Here is a 21102-nt window from a genome sequence, read left to right as displayed (position 1 = left end):
TGGAAAAAAAAAAAAAAAATCACAGGATGTAAGAAAAGATGCAGTTGTGGACACGAGAGACTTATGAATTATTTTCTTCACATAGCCAAAATGCCATCAGTAAAAGCCATCTGTAAACAACAGATAAAATGAACTAATGAGAAATATAGTCCCATGGATACAGAACACATCACTCTTCATAAAATATTTGCAGTTAAATCACTGGCGTGTCACACGCATATTTAGATTAAACCTCACTAGTGTGAGAATTTCCAAACGGCTGCTCTACATATTTATTTTTCTTAAAGCAGAATCATTTTCAGACCCAGAAAACCACCAGTGGCACTGTGCAGGGCGATATGTAAATGTAACGGACCAGGACTGTAAGGGCCCTTTTCGAAGCCAACGTTAAGTCCTAAGTTTTGATTTTTAGCACAATGCTGGAAACGATTCCAAGAGGCGGCAGATGGTTTTACAGTGTATGTAAAACTACAAAATGCTCGCACTCTATCAAATGGGCACCACTATAAAAGACATCTTCGGATCAAATGAGGCAAAGCCAAAGAGATACATCAGCTGTTACTCTGCAAATTTAAAACCTAACAGTACTATGACTATAGTTTATTTTTAAGGAGAAATCATATTTGGACTTCATGAAATTGACATATTCAAAACCAAGCTGACAAGCAGTCTATCACATGAAATGATAAATCACTAAGAAACACAATTTCTACTTCATTATAACTGGAACAGCCACATAATTCTATCCCCTAGTGCTTTGGTGAATCAGGCCAAATGCGTCAAAGTCTATAAAGCAAAAATATGGACCGTATAATTATGGTACTATCACCGGAACAACTTTAGAATGACTTCAATTTCATTTTTAAATGACTTTAATTTCATTTGAAATGATTCATTTGAAATGATTTTTTTTCCAACATCTAAATATATACAAATGAGTACAGTACTATATATGCAATTGGGTATTTATAAAAAGCTAAGTAATACATTTAAAATATGAAATCAATTCATTTCCTTCTAGTACCAATTATGTATGATGGTTGTGAAATATAAACATTTAGCAACATGTAATATATTTTTAATATTGGTTTCATCAACGTCTTTTGACCTAAGCTAAATGGTAATGATGAAAAATAGACCATTTGCTTAAAAGCAAACCTCTTATTAAATCTAGAATATCATGGCATAAAATCAAACCACAAAAAAAAAAAAAAAAACCCGCATTATGTTATCCCCCTTGATTTTCCGAAGAAAAATAATGAAAGGTTTTCACGTAGTGTAAATGAAAAGGAGACACTCAAATTTACTGAGGCAAAGACAGGTTCTATAAAATTAAAGCCCTTTCCAGTTCCTTGACTGTAATCCTAACAAGTCACTACCTTATTTCAATGAGCAGAACAATTTTTCCAGGGTGAAAATAAGTGTAATCTATTTTGTCATTGTCACGAAAATTTCCTGTTAAATCAGACTTTGATTTGAAAGGCCTGAGCAATTCTGGCCTATCTTAAATGGTAACTTTATTTTAAACTTCCGTATTTTATATCCAATAGAATTTCAAGTTTACACTATGTACATTCCTCAGGTCCAGTCATATTAAATTCTGATGTTAAGCAGAAAGGGGAAACCATGTGCAATTAGATTAATCTATCTCTAGGGAAAAAGGGCACATTAATAATTGAGATAATGTTTTCATAAATGTTAGAATCAAATGTGCCTTTTCACTTCTTTATTAGAAAACACATTAGAGCAAAATTATCTCACTCTCATCAATAAGACCTAATTGCTGAGAAAGACTATGTTTTCTTTGCAAAATATTGAGAAAGATTTTTCTCATTATGGCCAAGTAGCTAGAAATATACCATGTATCCAACTCTTACTGGAATAAATGTCTATAAGCAAAGTGAGTGATTGTTTAAGCCATCCTGTAATGTTTTTGTTTTAAACTATCTGAATTTACTATTTTTGGTAAAACACATTAAAATCTGATTCTAAAAGAAACTGTACCCAGCCCCTCCCCAGGAAAAAGACTAGCAACTTGGCTTTCAGTTTGTTAATCTCCTTAAGTCACACACACCAAAAAAAAAAAAAAAAAAAAAAAAAAATCACTTGGACTTCTTCCTTAAAAAAGAGAGAGACAGAGAGAAAAGAAAAACTCTTAGAATTTTCCGTAAGTACCCCAAAGAGTCAAAATATATAGAAGGTAACGGAATGATATTTAACTTTCTTTAAATTGCTCTATTTTTAAGAACCAGGGTTACACACAAAGCAAATATTAACTAAAAGATGATAGCACACTGACAAAACAATCAGACAAGCTCTCCATGGCTGATGTATGTTAAATATTAAAGAGCCATTTTCTACAAAGAAAATGGAGGCTTTAATGATTAAACAAAAGGAGTAACTAAGGTGAATCTGATTGTTTCTGTAATAAGCCTTCATGTGTATAATAAAGTACAGCCATACTAAAAACAATGAACTGTAAACTGAAACAAAAATCCATCATCTACTTGGAAACAGTGACGGGAAAAGATTAGCAATCCATTTATTGTACTGAAATAAAGATAAGTAACCCTGGGAAGATCCATCAGGACCTGAGTATTGAACTCTAAATATAAAGACATTTCTTCATCAGCCAGTGACTTGGAAAAAATGTGAGAAGAGAAATGATTTCAGTTGACTTTTAAAATGAAATGGTAATGCTTCAACTGCTTTTAAGTTTTTAAAGATCTGTTTTATGTCAACCTGAGATTCTGGAAGATATCTGAAAGAATGTGTTTTTTTCAATGGATAATTATTACATGAGTCATGAAACAATTATTGCCAAAAGTTTCCTATCGATCTACCGTATATCCCGATTACTGATTCTTTCCTAATACGAATCATACAGTGATTAAAATTTTTTCACAGTAGAATTTAGGTTTGAAAGCAAAGGCTGACATGTAAGGAACACCATTTGGAATCTCCTGTTATAAATTTCACTAAATTCAAATCGGCACATTTCAGAAAAATAAATCATAATGCTTAAAATTAACAAACTCAGACTCTATAGCTTAAAAAAAATTATACTAATAAAAACCTGAAACCCATTAAAGTAAGTGTTGTATCTTACAAATGGACATCGGCACTAAGTTACCTGGCCCCAGTCTGTCACATTTTATAGGATCTCCCAGGAGACAGATATATTTTGCACGGCTGCAGTTTTAATATCCCTTCGATCCCCTCAATGTTTGCTTATTCTAACTGTTCTTACAGATGATAAAAATAAACAGATCATGTCCTGAAATTAGGAAGAGGGGCCCGTAAATCATTTATGCGTGCATACTCCCAGCAAGTCTTTTTTATAACACAGAACCAACTCACATACCTGAAGCTACAGGTAAGACGCACTTCCTATCGACTGAGGGATCAACAACAACAACCCTCAAGTCCCACTCCTTATTTGAACAATTTCAACTTCACGTACAAGGAAAGGTACAAGAGAAAGACTCTACAGTTTTCAGTATTAAGATTTATCATTTTACTCTATATGTGAAGTGATCTCCAGCCAATATACCAAGAATCCAAATCCTTTAAGAAAAAAACCAAAAAGAGAAAAAAAACAACAATGAACGATGGGATTTTTTTCATGTTTATGGCTTTGTCCCCTGGCACTCTAAAAATAGATGAGCTCAAAACGTGAGGCAACCGAGGGCAATATAACAGTGTTCAGTCTTAACATGTGCACATAGAGCAAATCCGTACCATTGAACAACTGCTTTAAGATCTCAGAAAAGTACTGGCAGGCCTTTAACTCTATGATATTAGCACTCCTAATAACACTACTGGAACACGAAAAGTGCCTGGAAGTGTTTTATAAACTTTAAACCACACTGGAGGTTACAACTAATTAGTCAGAAACAAAAACCAACTGGGAAATATTTCCAAACCAGATGCTTTGATTATTTCCCACTTGTCAGTTTTTCCAATCCCCAGAGCTCTAACTCCTAACCTGGCTCCATGTACCAAGCCATTTTTCTCCCACCATGTTTTCCTGTGAAAATTTCTATTAAAAAACAAAAAAAACAAAACAAAAGAAAACACTATTTGGTAACATAAATCTGCCCCTTGTTCAAGAATCCTGGTCTGAAAGATGAAAAACGTGTAACTGTTTTCCAGTTTAGGAGTGAAATGGAACCTGCAACCTGGGCCCACAGCCCTAGCAGATAACTCTAAGGTCTAGGCCACCCATGGCTGCCACGTGGTCATCCTGGGCCAGTGCGCTGGGAGCTCATACACTTAGCTCCTCCCCCTTCCAAGGAGGTTTTACAAACACAGGCCCCAGCAGCCCATCGCCAACAGCCCTGTAACAGTTTTGGAGGCCGGGTTTGTTTTTCACAATGCTGTGTCTCCAGGCCCTAAGGTACTGCTGGCCAGAGTGCTCAGCAAAAATCCGAGTGGATTACTCAGTCTCCCGAGTTTTGGTGACTGACCATGGGGCTTCTCACAATGAGCATGCCCATCTTGACAGGCCAGCGAACCAAGCGTGTGAGACACGTTGCTGTAGAAATGACCGTGAACGGGGACTTAAAGTCCACACCAACTTGGCCGCTGGCACTTGAGAGACTTTGTTTTCTGGCTGTTCCCACTCCATTGCACTGCCTGGCCTCAGTAAGATCTACATATTGCCCTAAGAGTAAAACTTCTAGCATCTTGTATTTCATAAATCACTCCATGGGTGAGAGATGGCTACAACTGGTTGGGGGGGGGGGGGATTACCTATGGCCAAGAATCTGCCTCTTCAGAACTGGATCTCGATAATCAACCATAAAGCTTGGGGAGGAATCTCAGATTAACATTTTTCAAGTACACTGTGTATTTTTAAATAATAGCGTGAGATAAGATTGTGCCACTGAAGTATTACCATTAATTGGGTGATATCAAAGTGCTCCGAGTTTTCCTATGTTTTGATTTCCTGTCTTGTTGAAGACTGTGGAACTGTACTTTGTCAGAGAAGAAGCAGAACTTGTGATTTCTCATTCACGACAGGAATTGCTTCCTTCGGATACTTGGGAAGTTACGAAACATGTTGCAGTCTAATTCAGGGTTTACAAAACTGTTTTTATCTGGGAAAAGGAGCCTGGCTCTCTTCCTCCTGGTCAGGCTTATGTTCCTTCTTGCCCAGTGCCCAAAAAACATCCTGGAAGAGCTCAGAATGGGGCACCAGATTCTTCTAGCTTACACCCCCAATGTCCACCCTCCTCTGCTCTATCACCTCACCTGCGTTTTCGTTTTCTCAAGATCCAGGGAGACTAGCTGGAGTAGAGGCCTGTTAAGGGGGTTCCAACTTCAGAAACCTGGAGCCCCTGTCTTCCTGGCTGCGCGCACCTCTTTACTGCAGGTGCTGCCGATATTGGGCATTTGGGTGACCAGAGAAATCTATTCTCCACTACCTTCTGGAGAAAAAGGGAGGCTCTCCCCAAAAATGCCTTCCTCCGCCCCTGCCCCCACCAAGGGCCAGGCTCTTTGCCGGCCAGAGCTCCGGCTGGTTGGCAAGGTGCTGGGCGGCGAGTGACTTACCTCCCAGAGATGCTGCGTGTTCCTCACAGCGCCGGCCTGCACCTTCTCCGGGGGCAGGAGGACGCCCTGGAAGGGCCCGATCCAGGTGCCCTGCTGGATCCTCTGCGCCGCGCAGATGCCGTAGGCCAGGCCCGGCACAGTGCTGGTGCACAGGCACACCTCCCGCGGCAGGTCCCGGAGCCACTCGGGCAGCTCCGGCGGGGGCGCGGCGGCCGCGGCGCTGCTGGTGCCCACGAGCCGGCGCAGCGAGTGCAGCGGCCCGTGCATGGGACACTCGCCGTTGCGGTTGTCCGCGCACATGTCGCAACCTGCCGGGAGACAGGCGGGAGGGGAGGGAGGGAAGGAAGAAGGTTAACCTGCCGCTCCAGGCGGCCCAGCCTCGGGTAAACCCCCGGGGACAACAACATCCCCCTCCCAGGTAAGCCACCTGCGAGGGAGGTGAGGCCACTGCGAACAGGGGGAGAAGTAAATATGCACCTCTCCCCTGGAAATCGCAGCACCCACATCGGCCTGGTAGGAGTCGAGACCCGGGGCGCCCCCAAAGCCCTGCGAGGTAGGTGAGGATGGCGTTGCCGTCTCTGCGGAGCCCAGGGCTCGCGTCTTGTCCTCTAGGTCTGTCCCTCTCCCCCTCTTCCCGTCGGTCTCTAGTTCCCACTTCCCTTTCTCGGTTCCCAGGTGTTCTCGCTCTACCGGATTTCCAGGTGTGTTTAATACGCGAAAAGAGCGTGTCTCTTGCTCTGTCTTCTGTCTCAACAGATTGCACTTTGATCACCCGGGCGTATCTGGTTTTCCACCTTCTACAATTAAAGAAAATACTTCTAGAATCACCAGGGCAGGTGGGCAACCCACCTAGCACAGAGCGTCCTTCCTACTCCTAGGGACCCCCACACCAGAGGTCGGAGCCGGTCTTGGCTCCCGTGGCGCCGAAACCCCAGACAACCGCCAAAGAGGGCGCACTGGCGCTGGGGTCCCTCTCGAGCCCCGGCAGCACTCGCTCTGGCCACTCCAGCCAGAAGGGCACGGGTGGAAAAGGGGAATGTTCTGGCAGGTTTGGAGTACCTGTCCTGGAGTGCAAACTCCTCCCAGAAGCCAAAAAGAAACGAAGAGCAAATTTAAGGATCAAGATAATGGGCCGTTAAGGATCAGAATAATGGCTCGGTGGAGAGGGCCCCAACTCCCGCCCAGACGGCCGATCCCCAGGCTAAATGCGACTATCTTGAGTTATAAGCGAAGGGAAAGCTGTTGTGAAGAGGTCTCTCGCCAACGTTCCCCAGGGCGGCCAGCAGCCAAGGGGATCCCTCACCCTCCTTCTGGGCGGGGGACCTGTGGATACCCAGTGTCCCTCGACTAAAAACTGGATGGGAAAAGGCCAGGCGGCCGCGGGAAGCAGGGCCTGCGGCGACCGCGCTGTCGGATCGCAGCGCCCTCCGGGTTATTAATGGGCCTGGCGGAGCCGCGGTGTCTGCGCCCAGGGCCCTGCAGACCTGCCTCAGGGAGGCAGCCTGGGCACCCGCCTGCGCGACCCGGCCTCCCCGGGGAACCCGCGGCGCCCCGGCACAACGGAGTCCTATGGCACCGAGCATCAGAGCATGCTCTCAGGCGAGAGCTGGGGCACCAGTGGATACGCCAGCACTGGGTGACGGCTCATCCTTGGGGTCTCAAAGCACCTCCGCCTAGCTTTGGTCGCTGCCAGTCCTGGTGGATCACCCTAAGTGTGCCCTCTCCGTGCTCAAACAGAGGAAACACCCACGTAACTTTGGACAAAGTGGATCATCAAGGAAGGAACCCCTAATGGCAACCAGCCATGGTGAGCGAACCCCCCTTGTTTCACAGCAAGCTGAGGGGTGACCATCATGTGGGCATCCTATCTCCGTGGAGAAGGGCTCCAGCTGGCTGCGCCTTCCCCTCAGTCAGCTATTCCCTCACTCCTTCCAAGAGAGCCCAGGAAATGACAGGACCCTCTGACTGCAGCGCCCTGGAGGCATCCCCAGGCCTCTCAAGTGAAAAGCAACAACCTGGTCCTGCAGGCAGGAAGCGTCCATGCCTCTGGACCTCCATCGCACAAAAGCTCCCTCTTCCAGTAACAGACACTAATGTAAATACCGTCAGGCTCTGCTTTTGACTTCAGGGCCTAGATGGAAGGTAGTCCTACACTTACCATACGTCAGCCCTTCCAGATACACTTCACACATCCTCTTAAGCTTCTGATTGTGAAAACAGAAACTTCAAGACAAAGGCGGAATGGAAAGAAAGACAATAAAAACTCAAAGTCACCCGCCGCATAGTGTTCCAGACACCTATCTTGAGCCGAGCAATCACCCTATCATGATGCCTGTTTTGCAGATGATGCAGTTTGAGGCTTCATGAGCAATGTCATGAGACCAAGGCTCAGAAACTAGAAAGTGGTAGAGGAAGATTCAGTCAGGTTTGCCTGACTCCAAAGCCTCCAGACCTAAACATCTAGGGAGACCAACAAAAGCTGGGAGAACTGTCTACCCAAACTCACAATCGATAGCATTATTTCGCTGACAGCACTCTTTGGGAGATGCAAAATTTGCTCTAGCACCGGTCAATTACAAAGATTTCTAGATCTCTCTCCCACACTCTTGGGCTTGGGGCTGTGAGAAGCACGGAAAAGTGAAGAGGTGATGTCTACAATTTTGAATTTTAGTGTCGGACCTCAGAGATGACCGGTCAGCACCTGAGCAAAAAAGAACTTAAAACCAATGACAATGAGCAAAGGCAACAGGCCCATAAAAATAAAAATACAATCACCCCAGGGAGTTGCTTAACCCACTTTCCTTTCTGGTTGGCTCAGTGAACCAGGGTAAGAAGCAAGAGCTCTTGGTATTCACTCCCTATCAGTCCAACCCCAGAGATTCTGTCAACTTCCAACGTCTCCACCACGTTCAATATCACACCAACTACATCAGTAATAAAATAAGGAGGAAAAGTACCAACTCCAGCCACCACCCCCACAGACAGCAAACACACTCCCACTATTTGTGATGCATGGAAAAACTCTGGCTAATCCTTTCTTTAAGAAGTCCTCTTTAGATAGCTTTACTTCTCCTCCACTTGCTATGTTTCCTTGGCCTCCAGCAGGTGTTGAAAAACCCAGTAGTGGCATTTTGCTGAATCAAAAGCTGAGTGTCTGCCAGTATTGAGAAAACTACCTGTGTGTGAAGTCCACAGCAGAGCTAGGGAGGCCAATCCACTCTAATTACATGAGTCTTAATTTAGAAACCACTTCAGGTTGCATCAAAATATTCTGCTAGAGAAGTTGACCAATTACATCTAAACACAGTTCTATCCTGATGCTGTTGTTTTTTACTCTACAAAACCTCTGCCATTGAAAATAATTGGCCCCTGGCTTAGGTCTCTGAGTTCCAAAAGAGTCTGAAGAAGCTTAAAACATGTGACGTAGTACTCAGAGAGTATTTTCTAGAGACAAGCCATAAACACCTAGAAAAGGTTTGAGGGAGAAGCTAGCTAGACGCCCAAACTGCACCCCCCAAGATGAATTTTTTATATGCTGTATATACATTTAATATATACATTACACGCAGCATTCCCTACCAAGCAATACATAAAATGCAAGTCCATTGGTATTCATAAAGAGCAAGCAAATGCATGTTCCTCGTTTCTCCTAGAATTAGGGTAATTTTTTGTACAGTTCATAATTATTATTTGCAAAGTGTTTTCTCCATCTGTGAGAACGACTATCAGATTCTCCAAGCAAGATAGGCTGAAATGCCATTTTAGCACTAGGCAACAGAAGAGACCAGGGTCCCTCCTCTACTTTGAATAGATCTGTTAGTGCTCCTGTTGATGGGTCCCTGAATAAGGGAAGGATGTGTCACCAGGTTCCAGACCTCCCTACTGACTTGTGAAGGCCAGGCCCAGTGTAATGAAGAGCAGAATCTGACTCTTCATCTCACACCCTAGCACGCTGTTTGAATCTTTTTCCGAGTGCGTGCACTACTTGTGCAAATGAAAATGGAGTAAGTAAAGGGGGCCGAGCAGGCCATGGTTTTCTTCTCTGGTGTTTCATTTCTGGTTCTAGGAAAGGTGAAATTTAACACGTTTCGGGACTGTGTTGCTGTCTGGAGAGGCCGGCGGACCCGCGGGAAGCCCCCGCCACACTAGGCCCTGGCTCCCCGACGCCTCTCGGCCGCCGCCTTCGCCTGCGCCCTCACTCATCCTCTGGAAAAGAAACGGAGGAACCGCCGAGAAGCCGGCCTCTCCGCCTGGGCGGCGGTAACAGCTAAGCTATAAATCCTCCGCGACCGCCGCCGAGGTCGCGGCCCCCGGTCCCGCAGGCCGAGCGCGGCGGGGCGGGCGCCCATCGATCCCGCCCGGGGAGGCGCCCCGGGAGTGCCGCCTGCTGGCAGCTCCGCGAGAGCTCGGGGTGCGGGCGCGGGGTCGCCGGGGTGCGGCGACGGGGCGGGGGGCGGGCTGAGCCCTGCAGGCCGGAACCTCCCACGCCGGGGCGCACGCCCCCGGGACTCCAACCCGCGCTCTCCGCGCGTCCTCCCACGCCAGCCCCGTGCCTGGAGGGGAGGCACGGCCAGGCCCGCCGGGGGACTCCCCGCACCGAAGTCTGAACCTTGAACGCCCAGGCCCAGGCCCCTGCCCCTTCCGGCCGGCCAAGGCCTTTCCTAGAAAACCAGAAGGGGCCGCCGCCACTGCCGCCCCTCCCACGGATCGGTGCCTCCACCCTGCAGGGGTCTTTTAGGCTCCCCCGAGGGGCTCTAGAGGCACACCCAGAAGGCGAGGCCGGTTAGCCCGGCCACCGGGAAGGGGAGACGAATGTGGGCGCGCCGAACCTTCTCGAGGACTCTCCCGAGGGGAGTTTACAGCTCCCCGCGAATCGCGGGCGCGCTGGGCTTTCCCTGTTCCGCCTGGCTGCCGGCTTGGCCCAGGGACCAAGAGGGAGAGACAAAAGGGGGCGGGAGAGAAAGAAGGGGGGAGGCAATGTGGATTTTATTTGTCTTTCGATGACCGTATTAATAAATTAAATGGGAGCGCCAGCGTGTGCGGGCGAGAGAATATTGGGCCGAGATAAACCTCGTCGGCCCCTGCCCCTGCGAGGCCGCCATATACATTGCGGAGATGATGAATAGGAGGGAGAGGAGATCGAAGCGGGCCTGGGCCGACTCCACTCTCTCCTACAAAACTATAGGGCAATTAATTGTGGCTTGTCCCCTCATCCTTCATCTCCTGGTGGCACATATCGATGGAGATTACTGCTGATGGACCATTTTATCACCTTAAATAAACAGTCGCCACCACTCCTAACCTCAATCTAATATATGGCTCTATGTTCGGTTTCAGGGCGCTAGATAACGAATAATGTAAAATAGCTAAATCATGTGTGTTACGGGATGGGGCTGGGCCTGCACACAAGAAGAGAGAAAAGAGAAAAAGAAAAATAGAACAACACAAAAGCCCACACACTGACTCCGAGCCTCCCTCCCACCAGGGACCAGGTCTGAAATCTAAGTCGCAGGCGCTTGACAGCGGGGACGCTGGGCGGGGGTAGCGAAGCCGGTGCCTGGGTGGCAGGAGGACGCCACTGGGGGGGTTACTGGGCTCGGGAGCTCCCCAAAACAGGACCTACGTGTCCCAACCGGTTGGGAAGAGATCGGGGAAGGTCAGAAAATACTCACCCTTCTTTCAGCTCTCTAACCCCTCAACAGGACAAACCCCAGATTTCTTTCTCTCCCACAGCCCCTCTCCCCAAGCGCTAGGAAAGGGTGGCGCTACCAACTGGAATGCTTTGCACCCTACTCCTACACCTGGGCACCTGCCAGTGCTGTTCCCACTACTGTTCCCTGCGCAGCAGGGCTCCCTCTGAAAAAGAAGGAGGCAGAGACCTCCAGCTGGGGAAGTTGCAAAGTGCCCTACTCCACGCGGAGACACTCGGGGCGGACTTAGCTCCCACCTCCCTTCCCACACAAAAAAGAACATCTTCACATGAAAGGTATGTGAGGAGGCAATCAGCCCGACCAAGAGACTGCCCAGTATCATTCGTACAAACACCAGGGGCGCCCTGTGGCCGCCTTTCGCTACCTTGCAAGAGTAGTGATGGGGTCTTAAGCAACGCACCAGCTCCCGGAACCCCACAAGAGGCCAAAGCGAAGGAGCCTGACATAATCAATGGCTTCGGGCAACCAGGCAGCAAATGCGGGCAGTGACAGAAGAAAAGGAAGAGAGACCCTATCCTCCTTTTCTACTACACAATGCCGACCGGTGTGAGGACGGTGAGAAGAAAACCCGGCAAAGAAGCATTGGGAGAGTCAGTTCAAAGAGTACTTCAATCGTGCGATAAAATAACCCACAGAGTTAGATAAGAGAAATACAATGGAAGAGTTTACGGGGGGCTAGCTTTTACAGTTTCTGCTGTTTTTAAGTGTGTGTGTGTGTGTGTGTGTGTGTGAAAGAAAGCCACAGGACCTTCTCTATGGCATTTGCCAAAGATGCCAATAAAGTTTCAAGGTCAAAGGACTGTTAATGATTCCTATGTGTTACTGGGTTGTTTCTCCCAGGCAAAGGGTTACTCTTCTAAAGGGATAAGGGAAGTAAGGAGGTCCCTTTCTTTGCCTTGTAAGAAAAAAGAGAAAATGTCCCAATATCCTTTTTAATATAAAGTAATAAAATGAAGCAATGCTGAGTGGTCATTTCACAGAATTCTTTTAGAGGAAGATGGCAAGAGGCTACAAGGAAACCAGGAAAACGAGCCGCAGGATAAATAGGCGCTTCCCTCTGCCTGCCTCTCCCCCCACCTCCCCCCACCCCCACCCACTTAGAACCTGGGAATGGGGCGAAGCTGTGGTTTTCACCATCTTTCAAGTAACTGAGAAACTTCCCCCCATCTAAGGCAGGGGGGAAAAAATGTTTCCCACTCTTTGCATTTCTGTTTTGTTTTGATCCGCTCGCTAGATTAAACTCAATCACTTCTCACTCCATCTTTGCAAAAACACATCCCAAGGTTTCAAAAGAGCGAGGGCTCTTGCCCAGAGAAGTTTCTGATAGAATGGCAGGCCTGGTCCGTCAGCATTACACAGAACGACCTCAGCTTTCTATTTTCTTTCTCAATTGCCCCTTAATTAGGGAGAGACGTGAAGTGTAACTCTAATAGGACGATCTGACTGTCTTTCCCTTTGTGTTTTCTGTTTTCCCCTGCGCTTGGCACAGGGAAGCCGTCCAGTCCACTCGAAAGGGGATACCAGAAGATTAACACGATAGGAATAATTTAGATAAATCATAAATCATCTCCTCCAGCCAGAGGAAAAAGTTACCTGGGCAATAAACTGGTTCAAGAGCCACATATTAATTAGCAATCTATCCCAGTTCTTTCTCTGATTGATCTAGGTTCTTCTCTGGTGAAAATGCCCTGAACCTCAAGATTGCTCTGCAAACAGTATAGGAGCTCAGGGCACAGCCTGGGCTTTTGGGGTGTACTGCTGGCATTTTTTTTCCAATACTCGTTTAATTCAGAAGAGAAACTGCAAGCTCGATGATGCACTCTAAGCCCAAAATCACTATGTTTTACTTAGCGGTCAGAAAATATCTTCTCCAAAAAGCATTTCTTGTCTTTCTTAATTCACAGTTTTGTTTTTTTTTTTAAAGAACTGCTTTGAAAACAACACATTCAAGAAATTCAGTAGGAGATAAGTATTTTTTTTGAAATCCACTAGGACAATATAATTTTCCAAAATTTTCTGAAGCTCTGAAATACAAAAGTCTTAACTGCAGGGCAAATTCGAGTTGAAACCCTCATTTTAAACTGGTACTTTAGCCTCAAACTCTAGAGAGGAAAAAAAGTAAATACAACTGATCTTTTTGTTAGTTGTAATTATCTCCATCAGAAAAATTATCCCCATCTCTTATGAAAAGACTAAAATACCTCCATCGCTAGGGTCGTGTCCAGTGTTTTCTCATCAAAGTAGCGACACCAGGAGCCCTTTCGCTAAAACCCGGAGTTATTTTGTTTTTACAACGAATTAAGAAGTTCTTGGAGCGGGAGACATTCTGCAAGAGGGGACTTATTCCAGCGGAGAATGATAATACATGTTTATCATCCACTTTCCTCATACAGAAACTAAATGAAGAAATGAGATGAAAATAGCTGAGTGAGTGCCGATCTCTGGAATCCTGTATCGCTTTCCACCTGACTCTCTTAACCTGCTTTAATAGGCTCTCCAGAGACTCTGGAAGTACACTTAGCACTTACACCAACTGCCTTAGGTGTAAGCATATCATAACTTCTGATATTACGAAAATAACTAGAGCCCAAGCAATGCACATTCTTGGTCTTCATCTAGAATTTTGCTTCAAGACCTCCCAATGGACCTGTACTGGTGAGGTCTGAAACTTTGAATGAAGGATCGAAGCGGGGAAGAGAACTTCCAGCTTTAATTAGGCACTTGCCATTTACTCGGGAACAAAGACAGCGCACTGTACGAAACTAACTACTGTCACTCTTAATTTTTAAAAAAAGAAAGAAAGAAGTAAACCACCAAACATGCCTACGGACTGCGAACGTTTACACGATCAAGGGTGCACGGAGAACGCGGGATCCGCAGGGAACCACCCTACCCTGAAGTCGGAAATGTTTTCTCATTAAGCAGTTGGCAATTTTTCTTTTTCCCCTTTTCTAAATAAACAGAAGATCCAAGAATCATGCCTGCCTGCAGGGAGAGACTGACCCAGCGTCGTCCAAAATTCCTACTCCAGCGAGGCCCGGCCAGCCAGCAGCTCGCGGCTGGTCCCCTGCAACCCCACGGCCCGAAAACGAGCTGATGTAGTGAACTCCAGAGAGAAGGCAGACAGAAGGAGACCCAAGCCCTGGGATTCACGCGCCCCAGAAACGCTGAGAGTCCCTCCCGTGTCCCGCTAAGGCCAGGCGAAGCCCGTCTCCCACACTCCCCAGCGTACGCTGCTAGGACCCTCCCGGCCCCGGGCACAATCCCGCGGGAGGGCGGAGATCTGAAAGTCCGGTCCTCGAGCAGCGCGGGTCTTAAAGGCTTGGGGCTGCGAGGCAGGGAATGGGAGGAGGACAAGGTAACCCCGAAGTGCCACCCGGCATCCCATCCGTTCTCTTTCCTTCTCTAACGTTGGGAAAATTTTGCCACCGCGGTCTGGGACGTGCAGAGCCGCGGCCTGGGCCAGCCCACCACCCGGAGTCCCGGTCATCCGACCCGCTTCCCCGATGGGCGCCCGCGCTCGACGGCGCCAGCGCCCCTGGAGAGCGCGCGCGGGCTGCGGCTACATACGGTTGTTGGGGTCGCTGGTGTGCTGGTTGAGCGGGATGATCTCCATGCGCTGCTGGCCGTACAGGTAATAGTCCAGCTCCTCCGCGCTGCAGCGGAAGCGCGGGGCGCCCCGGGCGTCCACGCCGCTGCCTCCGCCGCACTTGGAAGGCCCCGGGCCCGAGGCGGCGCCGAGGCACAGGTCTTTGGGGGGCAGCGGCTCCGCGGCGACGGCAGCGGCGGCCAGAGGGGCGAACACCGGCAGCTGCGCCACAGGCAGGGCCGAGAGACCCGCCAGCGCGGCGGCGGCGGCGGCGGCGGCAGCGGCGGCGCAGGAGGAGGCAGAGGAGGCCGAGTTGGAGGAGGAAGCCGGAGTGGAGGAGGCGGAGGAGAGCGAAGCGGGCCGCGGGCGCAAGCTGTCCGGCGGCGGCTCTGCGCGCTCCGGGGGCGGCGGCGGCGGCGGCGGCGGCGGGGGCTGGAGGGGCTGCGGCGCGCCCAGGGGACCCGCGGCGCCGCCGCCCTTGAGCGGGCCGCCGCTGCCGCCGTGCGGGAAGAGTTGCTGCCAGTGCTGCAAATAGGCTGGATCCACTTTGAGGAAGGCCGAGCCGCCGGGGTCTCCGGGCTTCAGCATGTCCGACCTCTCAAGCTGGGGGCAGAGGGCAGAGAGGAGGGTGCGCTTGAGCCGGGCCCAGGGCTGGGTGCGAGAGGGGCGGGGAGGATGACCGCCAAGACCGTGGAGCAAGGGCTCAGCCCTGGGCTCCGCCTGCGGCAGCCCGGTTCCCCAGCTCCCTCTTTCCAACTCCGCTGGGGCGCAAAGTTTACTCTGAAGCGGCGGCGCCTCGCGAAGGGAGCTGTGTGCACCCTGCCTTGCCTCCAGTCCGAGGCGCCCAGCTCCCGCAGCGCACTGTTGAAGCCCGGCGCAAGGGCGCTCGCCCGTAGAACTCGGCGGCAGGACGCAGCCCCCGCCCTCAGCAGGCGCCCGGAGCCGACCCGAGCCGGAGTGGCGCAGAGCCGGAGCGGCTTTGGCCTCCGGCGCCAGGAGGCGGGACAGTCTCGCCCCCCGCCCCCAGCCCGGGACCTCCAGCCTCCTATCCCCGGGGCCCAAGACCACCGGCCCCAGACGAGCCTCGCCTTACCTGGAAACTCCGAGCCGCCGGCGGGTGCGTGCGTGCGTGTGTCTCGGTGGGCGTGGGGGAGAGTGTGCGTCCCCGGGTGCGCTACATGCCCCTGGGCCGCGGAGGGGAGAGCCCAAGATGTGATCTGACCGCCCGGAACCCTCCCGGGCTGTGAGAGATGGGCGTGGAGGCCCGCGGAACGCGCTAGAGCAGTTCAGCCGGGAGCGCGGGCCGATCCGGCGCGGATCGGAGCCGCGGTGGGCTGCTGCGCTCGGCTGCCGCCGCGTCCCGGTTCCTCGGCTCCACGCTCTGGCAGCCTCCCGGCTGGACACGTGGGTTTTACGACAGCACAAAATACAAGTGTGTGTGTGTGTGTGTGTGTGTGTGTGTGTGTGTGTGTGTGTGTGAGAGAGAGAGAGAGAGAGAGAGAGAGAGAGAGAGAGAGGTGGAGATGGAGAGTGGGGGGAGGCGGTAGGCAGGCCAGAATAACGAAGGGGAGGGGAGAGGGAGAGAAGGAAGTTCTAACTCGGTTGGATCCACACACGGCCTGTGCCCCTCTCCAGCACAGATACCTCCAACGCCTTCCCACCCACCCACCCCCCGCTCGTTTTTTGGCGTGACGTCTCCCGCTCTCCTGTTGTCTCTTCCTGCCCATGATAAGTCTTTTCTAGGTACCAGCTCACTGCCCTGATCCTGAAAGCAGGGGAAACACGAAAACCGGAATGCATCTCCTCACGCGCTCGGGTGTCCGCATCGGAGTAGGCGCGCCCAGCCGGCGAGTGGACCAAGTCCCAGTACCGGGTTTGCGCTTTTGTCCGGCTCAGTTTTTCCAGGAGTAACTGCTCGACTAGCCCGACACGCAACTCTCAGCAGATATCCTGGCCGGGGGAGGCAGGGGCGGGGCGGGTTGCGCACTGGTACGAAACGCTCAGTTTGCAGCGGAGAAGGCAGGCTTTGGTGAGCTGGTGGGCGTGAGGCCGAGGGTCTCTAAAGGGCAGCTAGTCCTGGCGGGACTCAAGTCTGGCCGCGGAGCTGGGAGGCGGCCGCAGTGGAGTGTCACACGGCTTAGCGCTAAGCCCACCCACTCTCGAGTGGTCTGCCTGGGGAACTCGCTCCTTCTCCTTGTGGGCAGCGGTGACAAGTATCCCGGGCTGTGTTACACTTGGTTAAACTGCTCCCGGTCACCGGCGAAGCTTTTTGCCTTTGCTGCTAGGGGCTGCCCCGGGGGGTCGTGCAGAAGTCTCTTGCCCCAAACGTGGCGTCGGCGGTGCAGGCTGGGAGAGCAGCCCCACCCCCACTCTGACCATTCCAGGTGCCTTGGAATGCCCCGCTGCCCTTCCCTGCGCGCTCTCATCTCCACGATTTGGGCACCAGCCCCCTGCCCTTCCAGGCAGTGGCAGTGCTCGGTGGGGGTAGGGCACGGACAGGGTGTGTGAAAATGACCCGCTCGGGCGCCGGAGTTCTGTCCACACTCAGAGGGAAGAAATGACATTTGTCTTTCCCCAAACAAGCCAACTTATTTAGCACCCGCCACTCTGAACAATTAATAGCCACTCCTTACTGATTTCTTCTGGTTTCTTTTTGTCTTCCCACCACTCCTGTCGCCTGAGCCTGGGAACCGCGCTGTTTAGACTTTGTCCGGGTCTCACGGAGGATGCCTCGACGCTGATTGGAACACAGTTGGACCGAAAATGTTTTGACTGGCGTCGTTGTGACAAGGTCATCAGTCATTCTTGGACAGATTGATGGTATCCAAGTTTAAGGCCAACACCACGAGGGAAAACCCACGTGCTGTGGACCCCCGAGGCTAACCGAGCACTCTGAGCGCGGGCTTTGAACAACCCCATCGGAAGGAGACTACGAAGTTCCAGGCCCGTTTCAATTAATTTGCTGGAAGAACTGCCGAAGAGTAGCTGCCGGCCCTCGGGAGAAGGGGCAAGCTGTCTCTCTCTGACACTCTCCCGGTTCATTGCTGAGGAACGAGGAGGCTTCTCTGTTCTCTGGGAGAGACGGGGAGCCCGGACGCTGCGGCAGCGGCCCCGCCGCCTCCTTGTTTGGGGCCACGCCGGCTACGCTCGACTGTTTGGTCCCCAGGGCTGGCCGTCTCGGAGAACTCCTCCCCATACCGCCCTCCAAACAAACTTGAAAATCTCGAGATTTTGAGACGCTAGTTAGTTGCAACAACTGTCGTCCCGCCCCCAGGCCTCCTGCCGCCCACACCCTGGGAAGCCGGGGGGGGGGGGGGGGTCCCCTTCGTAGCAAGATTAGCTGATCGGTCAGGGAGAGCTTCGGATTGGCCAGGCGCGGGTAGGCGCTTCAAGTTCATTCCGCCTAGGAACCGCGCGGAGAACACATTATCATTAACCCCATATTACAGATGGGGACACTGAGGCTCGGAAAGTAGGTTGCCTAAGGTCCCGCCACTAGTGCGTGATGGAAACCGCGTCAGTGAGGCGACACGTGTATTTTCCTGCCCACCCTAGTCAAACCTCTACCCTCACCTTCGAGACCGAGGCCAGAGGGGTGTAGGGGCACCTCCAGGGAGGTTGGGCTTCCCTTGCTGTGAGGGCCAAGGGGAGAAGCAGGGACTGGAGCGGAGCCTCAGCCTCTTCCTAGGCCAGAGTGTGGAGTCCCTGACTCATCAGGTTCGCCCCCGCCCCCCTGCGGCCCTGGGAGTAGGCGGGTCTCAGGGCGAAGGGACCCTAGGGCCCAGAGGCCTTAGGGAACTTGCGTGAAGGAGGTGACTGGAAGTTAGAGCGAGCGCTCAGAAGGCCCGGGAATCCAGGAGCTCACACAAAGGTCTGGAGGGGAGTGTGGCGGGAATCCTGTGCCTCCCTAGTGGGCCCACGACGCGGGGCGGGGCCCTGCCCTCACGCAGAGGAGGCCCGAGGGGCTGGGCTGGGACAGAGGTCAGCGCGGTCCCCCCACCCCCCGGCGCCGAGCTGTGTAGTCCCGACCGCCCGTGGCCCCGGGGTACTAAGTGCTGCGGAGGCCGCCACCCCACCCCCTACCCACCGGCTGATCCTGGGCCCGCGGCTCGCCCTGGCCCATCTCGTCGGTGGGGGGTGGGGGTGTTTAGAAAGTGAGGCCACCCGTCGCCAGGACATGCACCCCCCAAATCCGCCCCCCTCCTCTTCATTATTTAGAAGAAGACCGCGGAAACAAATCACTTGGACCACTTAGGAAGCGATCAAACCTTTATAAAAATCCATCGCTCCCAAATCGATGGGTGAATATTTGCTGGGAATTTGTTCCAGAGGAATAAATAAGGAGCGTGAGTGTATTAAATGCAAACGGGGGGACACGGTGGTGTTTTTCTTCATTGATTAATGACCTCTAAAATAAAACAAGTGGGAAGAGGAGCCGGGATCGATAAATTAACTACCCAAATTCATCATTTTCTCCAGCAATTTTTTTTTTTTCTTCCTGAAAATTATTCTCGGGAAGCCCATTGTACCCTTCGCTGGGAGGGGAAGAGGGGAGCTCGAGGGGAGAGTAGGGAGGGAGTGCCAGGAAGGGGCAGGAAAGCGACAAGAGGATTGGGTCAGGGAGACCCTCTATCTGATTTCGTTTGACACACAATTTTAAAGTTTGCCTCTCATATTAATTATTTTTTTCGTGATGGAGGAGGGGGACAAATGGTCGGTTGCCTTTGACAGGACTCCAATAAAGGATTCAGCAGCTCTCTGCCCTCGGCGCTCCCGCTTCTAGGTTTAAGGTCATGGATGGCTGAGTTAATAATTCATTAATATAGACATTTATTCAGAAGGGTTCTCTGAGACCCGCTCTCCCGCCTCCTCCCAGAGATTTATTTTCCTGGGAAATGGCAGGGAGGGGGGAACTATCCAGCTGCAGGTGAAAGGAAGGAGGAGGAAAAGGGAAATGGAGAGAGCTGGACACAGCTAGGAGGAATCTTTGTTCGGCCAGATTCACGGACAGGTCCCTCTAGCGTGCTGACAAAAACTTGGTAGAAAATGTGGCATCCGAAGAGCCCAGGGACCGTGGCCTCCAACATTCCTTTGCCTGTGTCTACATCCGTTCACTCGCCCTTATTCAGAAAGCCCCATTCCTCCCCGCTTTAACATCGGAAGAACCTTCTGAGGACCCGGGAATGCAGGCAAAAGGGGGAAATCTCTGGATAGAGACTAGCCAACCCCCTCCCCTGGCCCTGTGAAGTTCCCAGAGGAACTTTGCAACCGGCCCAGAGGAAGCTCCATTCCTAGGGGCACAGGCAGCTTCCCATGGGCACTACCCCTTCAGAAATGGGGATTTCTGAAATGCGGCATTCAAACAAAACCAAATCACAAAGTCCACATCTGCATGAAGTTTATGGTCAAGTAAAGGAGTTGTGAGATGCTAATAAGGGCAATGAAGATCAATAAAGGGTGTTAATATTTGAAATAGGGTGGTATGGGAAGGCACCCCTTCCAAGGTGAAATTTGAATAGATACTTAAAGGTAAGGGGATGACTGCTTTGTGTGTGGAGTGGGGCATTCCTGGCCCTATCCTCAGGGCCCCAGGGCTAACTTGGTAAAAGGGGCCTCCTCTAAAGAACCGCCAAGGATTCTGCCTTGTCAGCTTCTGGCCACACTTGGCTCCCCCTGCTTCTCTCTGTTCCCACCTGCCCCCCCACCCCCACCCCCGAGATGCTGTGAGCGCCTCAGTGTCCTTTCAAATACATCTGCTCATTGTTTACATCAGTGCAAGTCCCCTCTGTTGCTGGCCACTTAGAGCCTTACACAGTGGCCTGCCCCAACCCCCCTGGGCCTCAGTTTCTTCAACATCAAACAAAAGGATGGGGCTCCTGTGGCTTTCCATCCTAAGGATTCTCATAAAGGAGCTACCCAATTCTGATGTCCTCTCTACTACCTATTTCATACCCCACCTCTGTGAGTCTAAGATGTATGGTGCGTAAAATGTACAGAGAAACTGAAAACAAGGAAATGGACGCCACTTATGTGAATCACTGCCATCTTCCCACTGACCCCTTTGCATCTTGGCTGGTTTGTCCTTACTCAGTGATAGCAAACAGTGTGTTGGAAAGAAAGGGTGTGAGAGGGAAGACACAGGGCTAGAGTTGGTGGCGGGTGGGGAGTGGAAGGGACTGGAAAACTCCCCAGGAGGAAGCCAGCTCTCTCCTGAAATGCTGAAGCCTGAAACTGTCTGTTCCTCTG

At 51.0% G+C, this 21102-nt stretch overlaps 1 protein-coding gene across 2 annotated transcripts in view; it reads right to left on the bottom strand.

Annotated features, from left to right (window-relative positions):
* PRDM6 (PR/SET domain 6) overlaps positions 1 to 16906 on the bottom strand; it is a 108137-nt gene extending 91231 nt beyond the window's left edge. Inside the window, exons 1-3 of one of the 2 annotated variants that reach the window (XM_045486975.1) lie at positions 15950 to 16906; positions 14838 to 15459; positions 5557 to 5864 (exon numbers count right to left, since the gene is read on the bottom strand). In XM_045486975.1, the coding sequence (XP_045342931.1) occupies positions 5557 to 5864; positions 14838 to 15444 (915 nt within the window). In that variant the 5' untranslated portion in view covers positions 15445 to 15459; positions 15950 to 16906. Of the gene's footprint in view, positions 1 to 5556; positions 5865 to 14837; positions 15554 to 15949 lie in introns of those variants that run through there. The other variant, XM_045486980.1, reaches the window with a different exon arrangement.
* Between the last annotated feature and the right edge of the window lie 4196 nt (positions 16907 to 21102).

Source organism: Leopardus geoffroyi, chromosome A1 (genome assembly GCF_018350155.1).
Source record: "Leopardus geoffroyi isolate Oge1 chromosome A1, O.geoffroyi_Oge1_pat1.0, whole genome shotgun sequence".
NCBI classification, from domain to species: Eukaryota; Metazoa; Chordata; class Mammalia; order Carnivora; family Felidae; genus Leopardus; species Leopardus geoffroyi.
The sequence above is the reverse complement of the archived record's forward strand: the minus strand, read 5'-3'. Positions and strand labels throughout refer to the sequence as shown.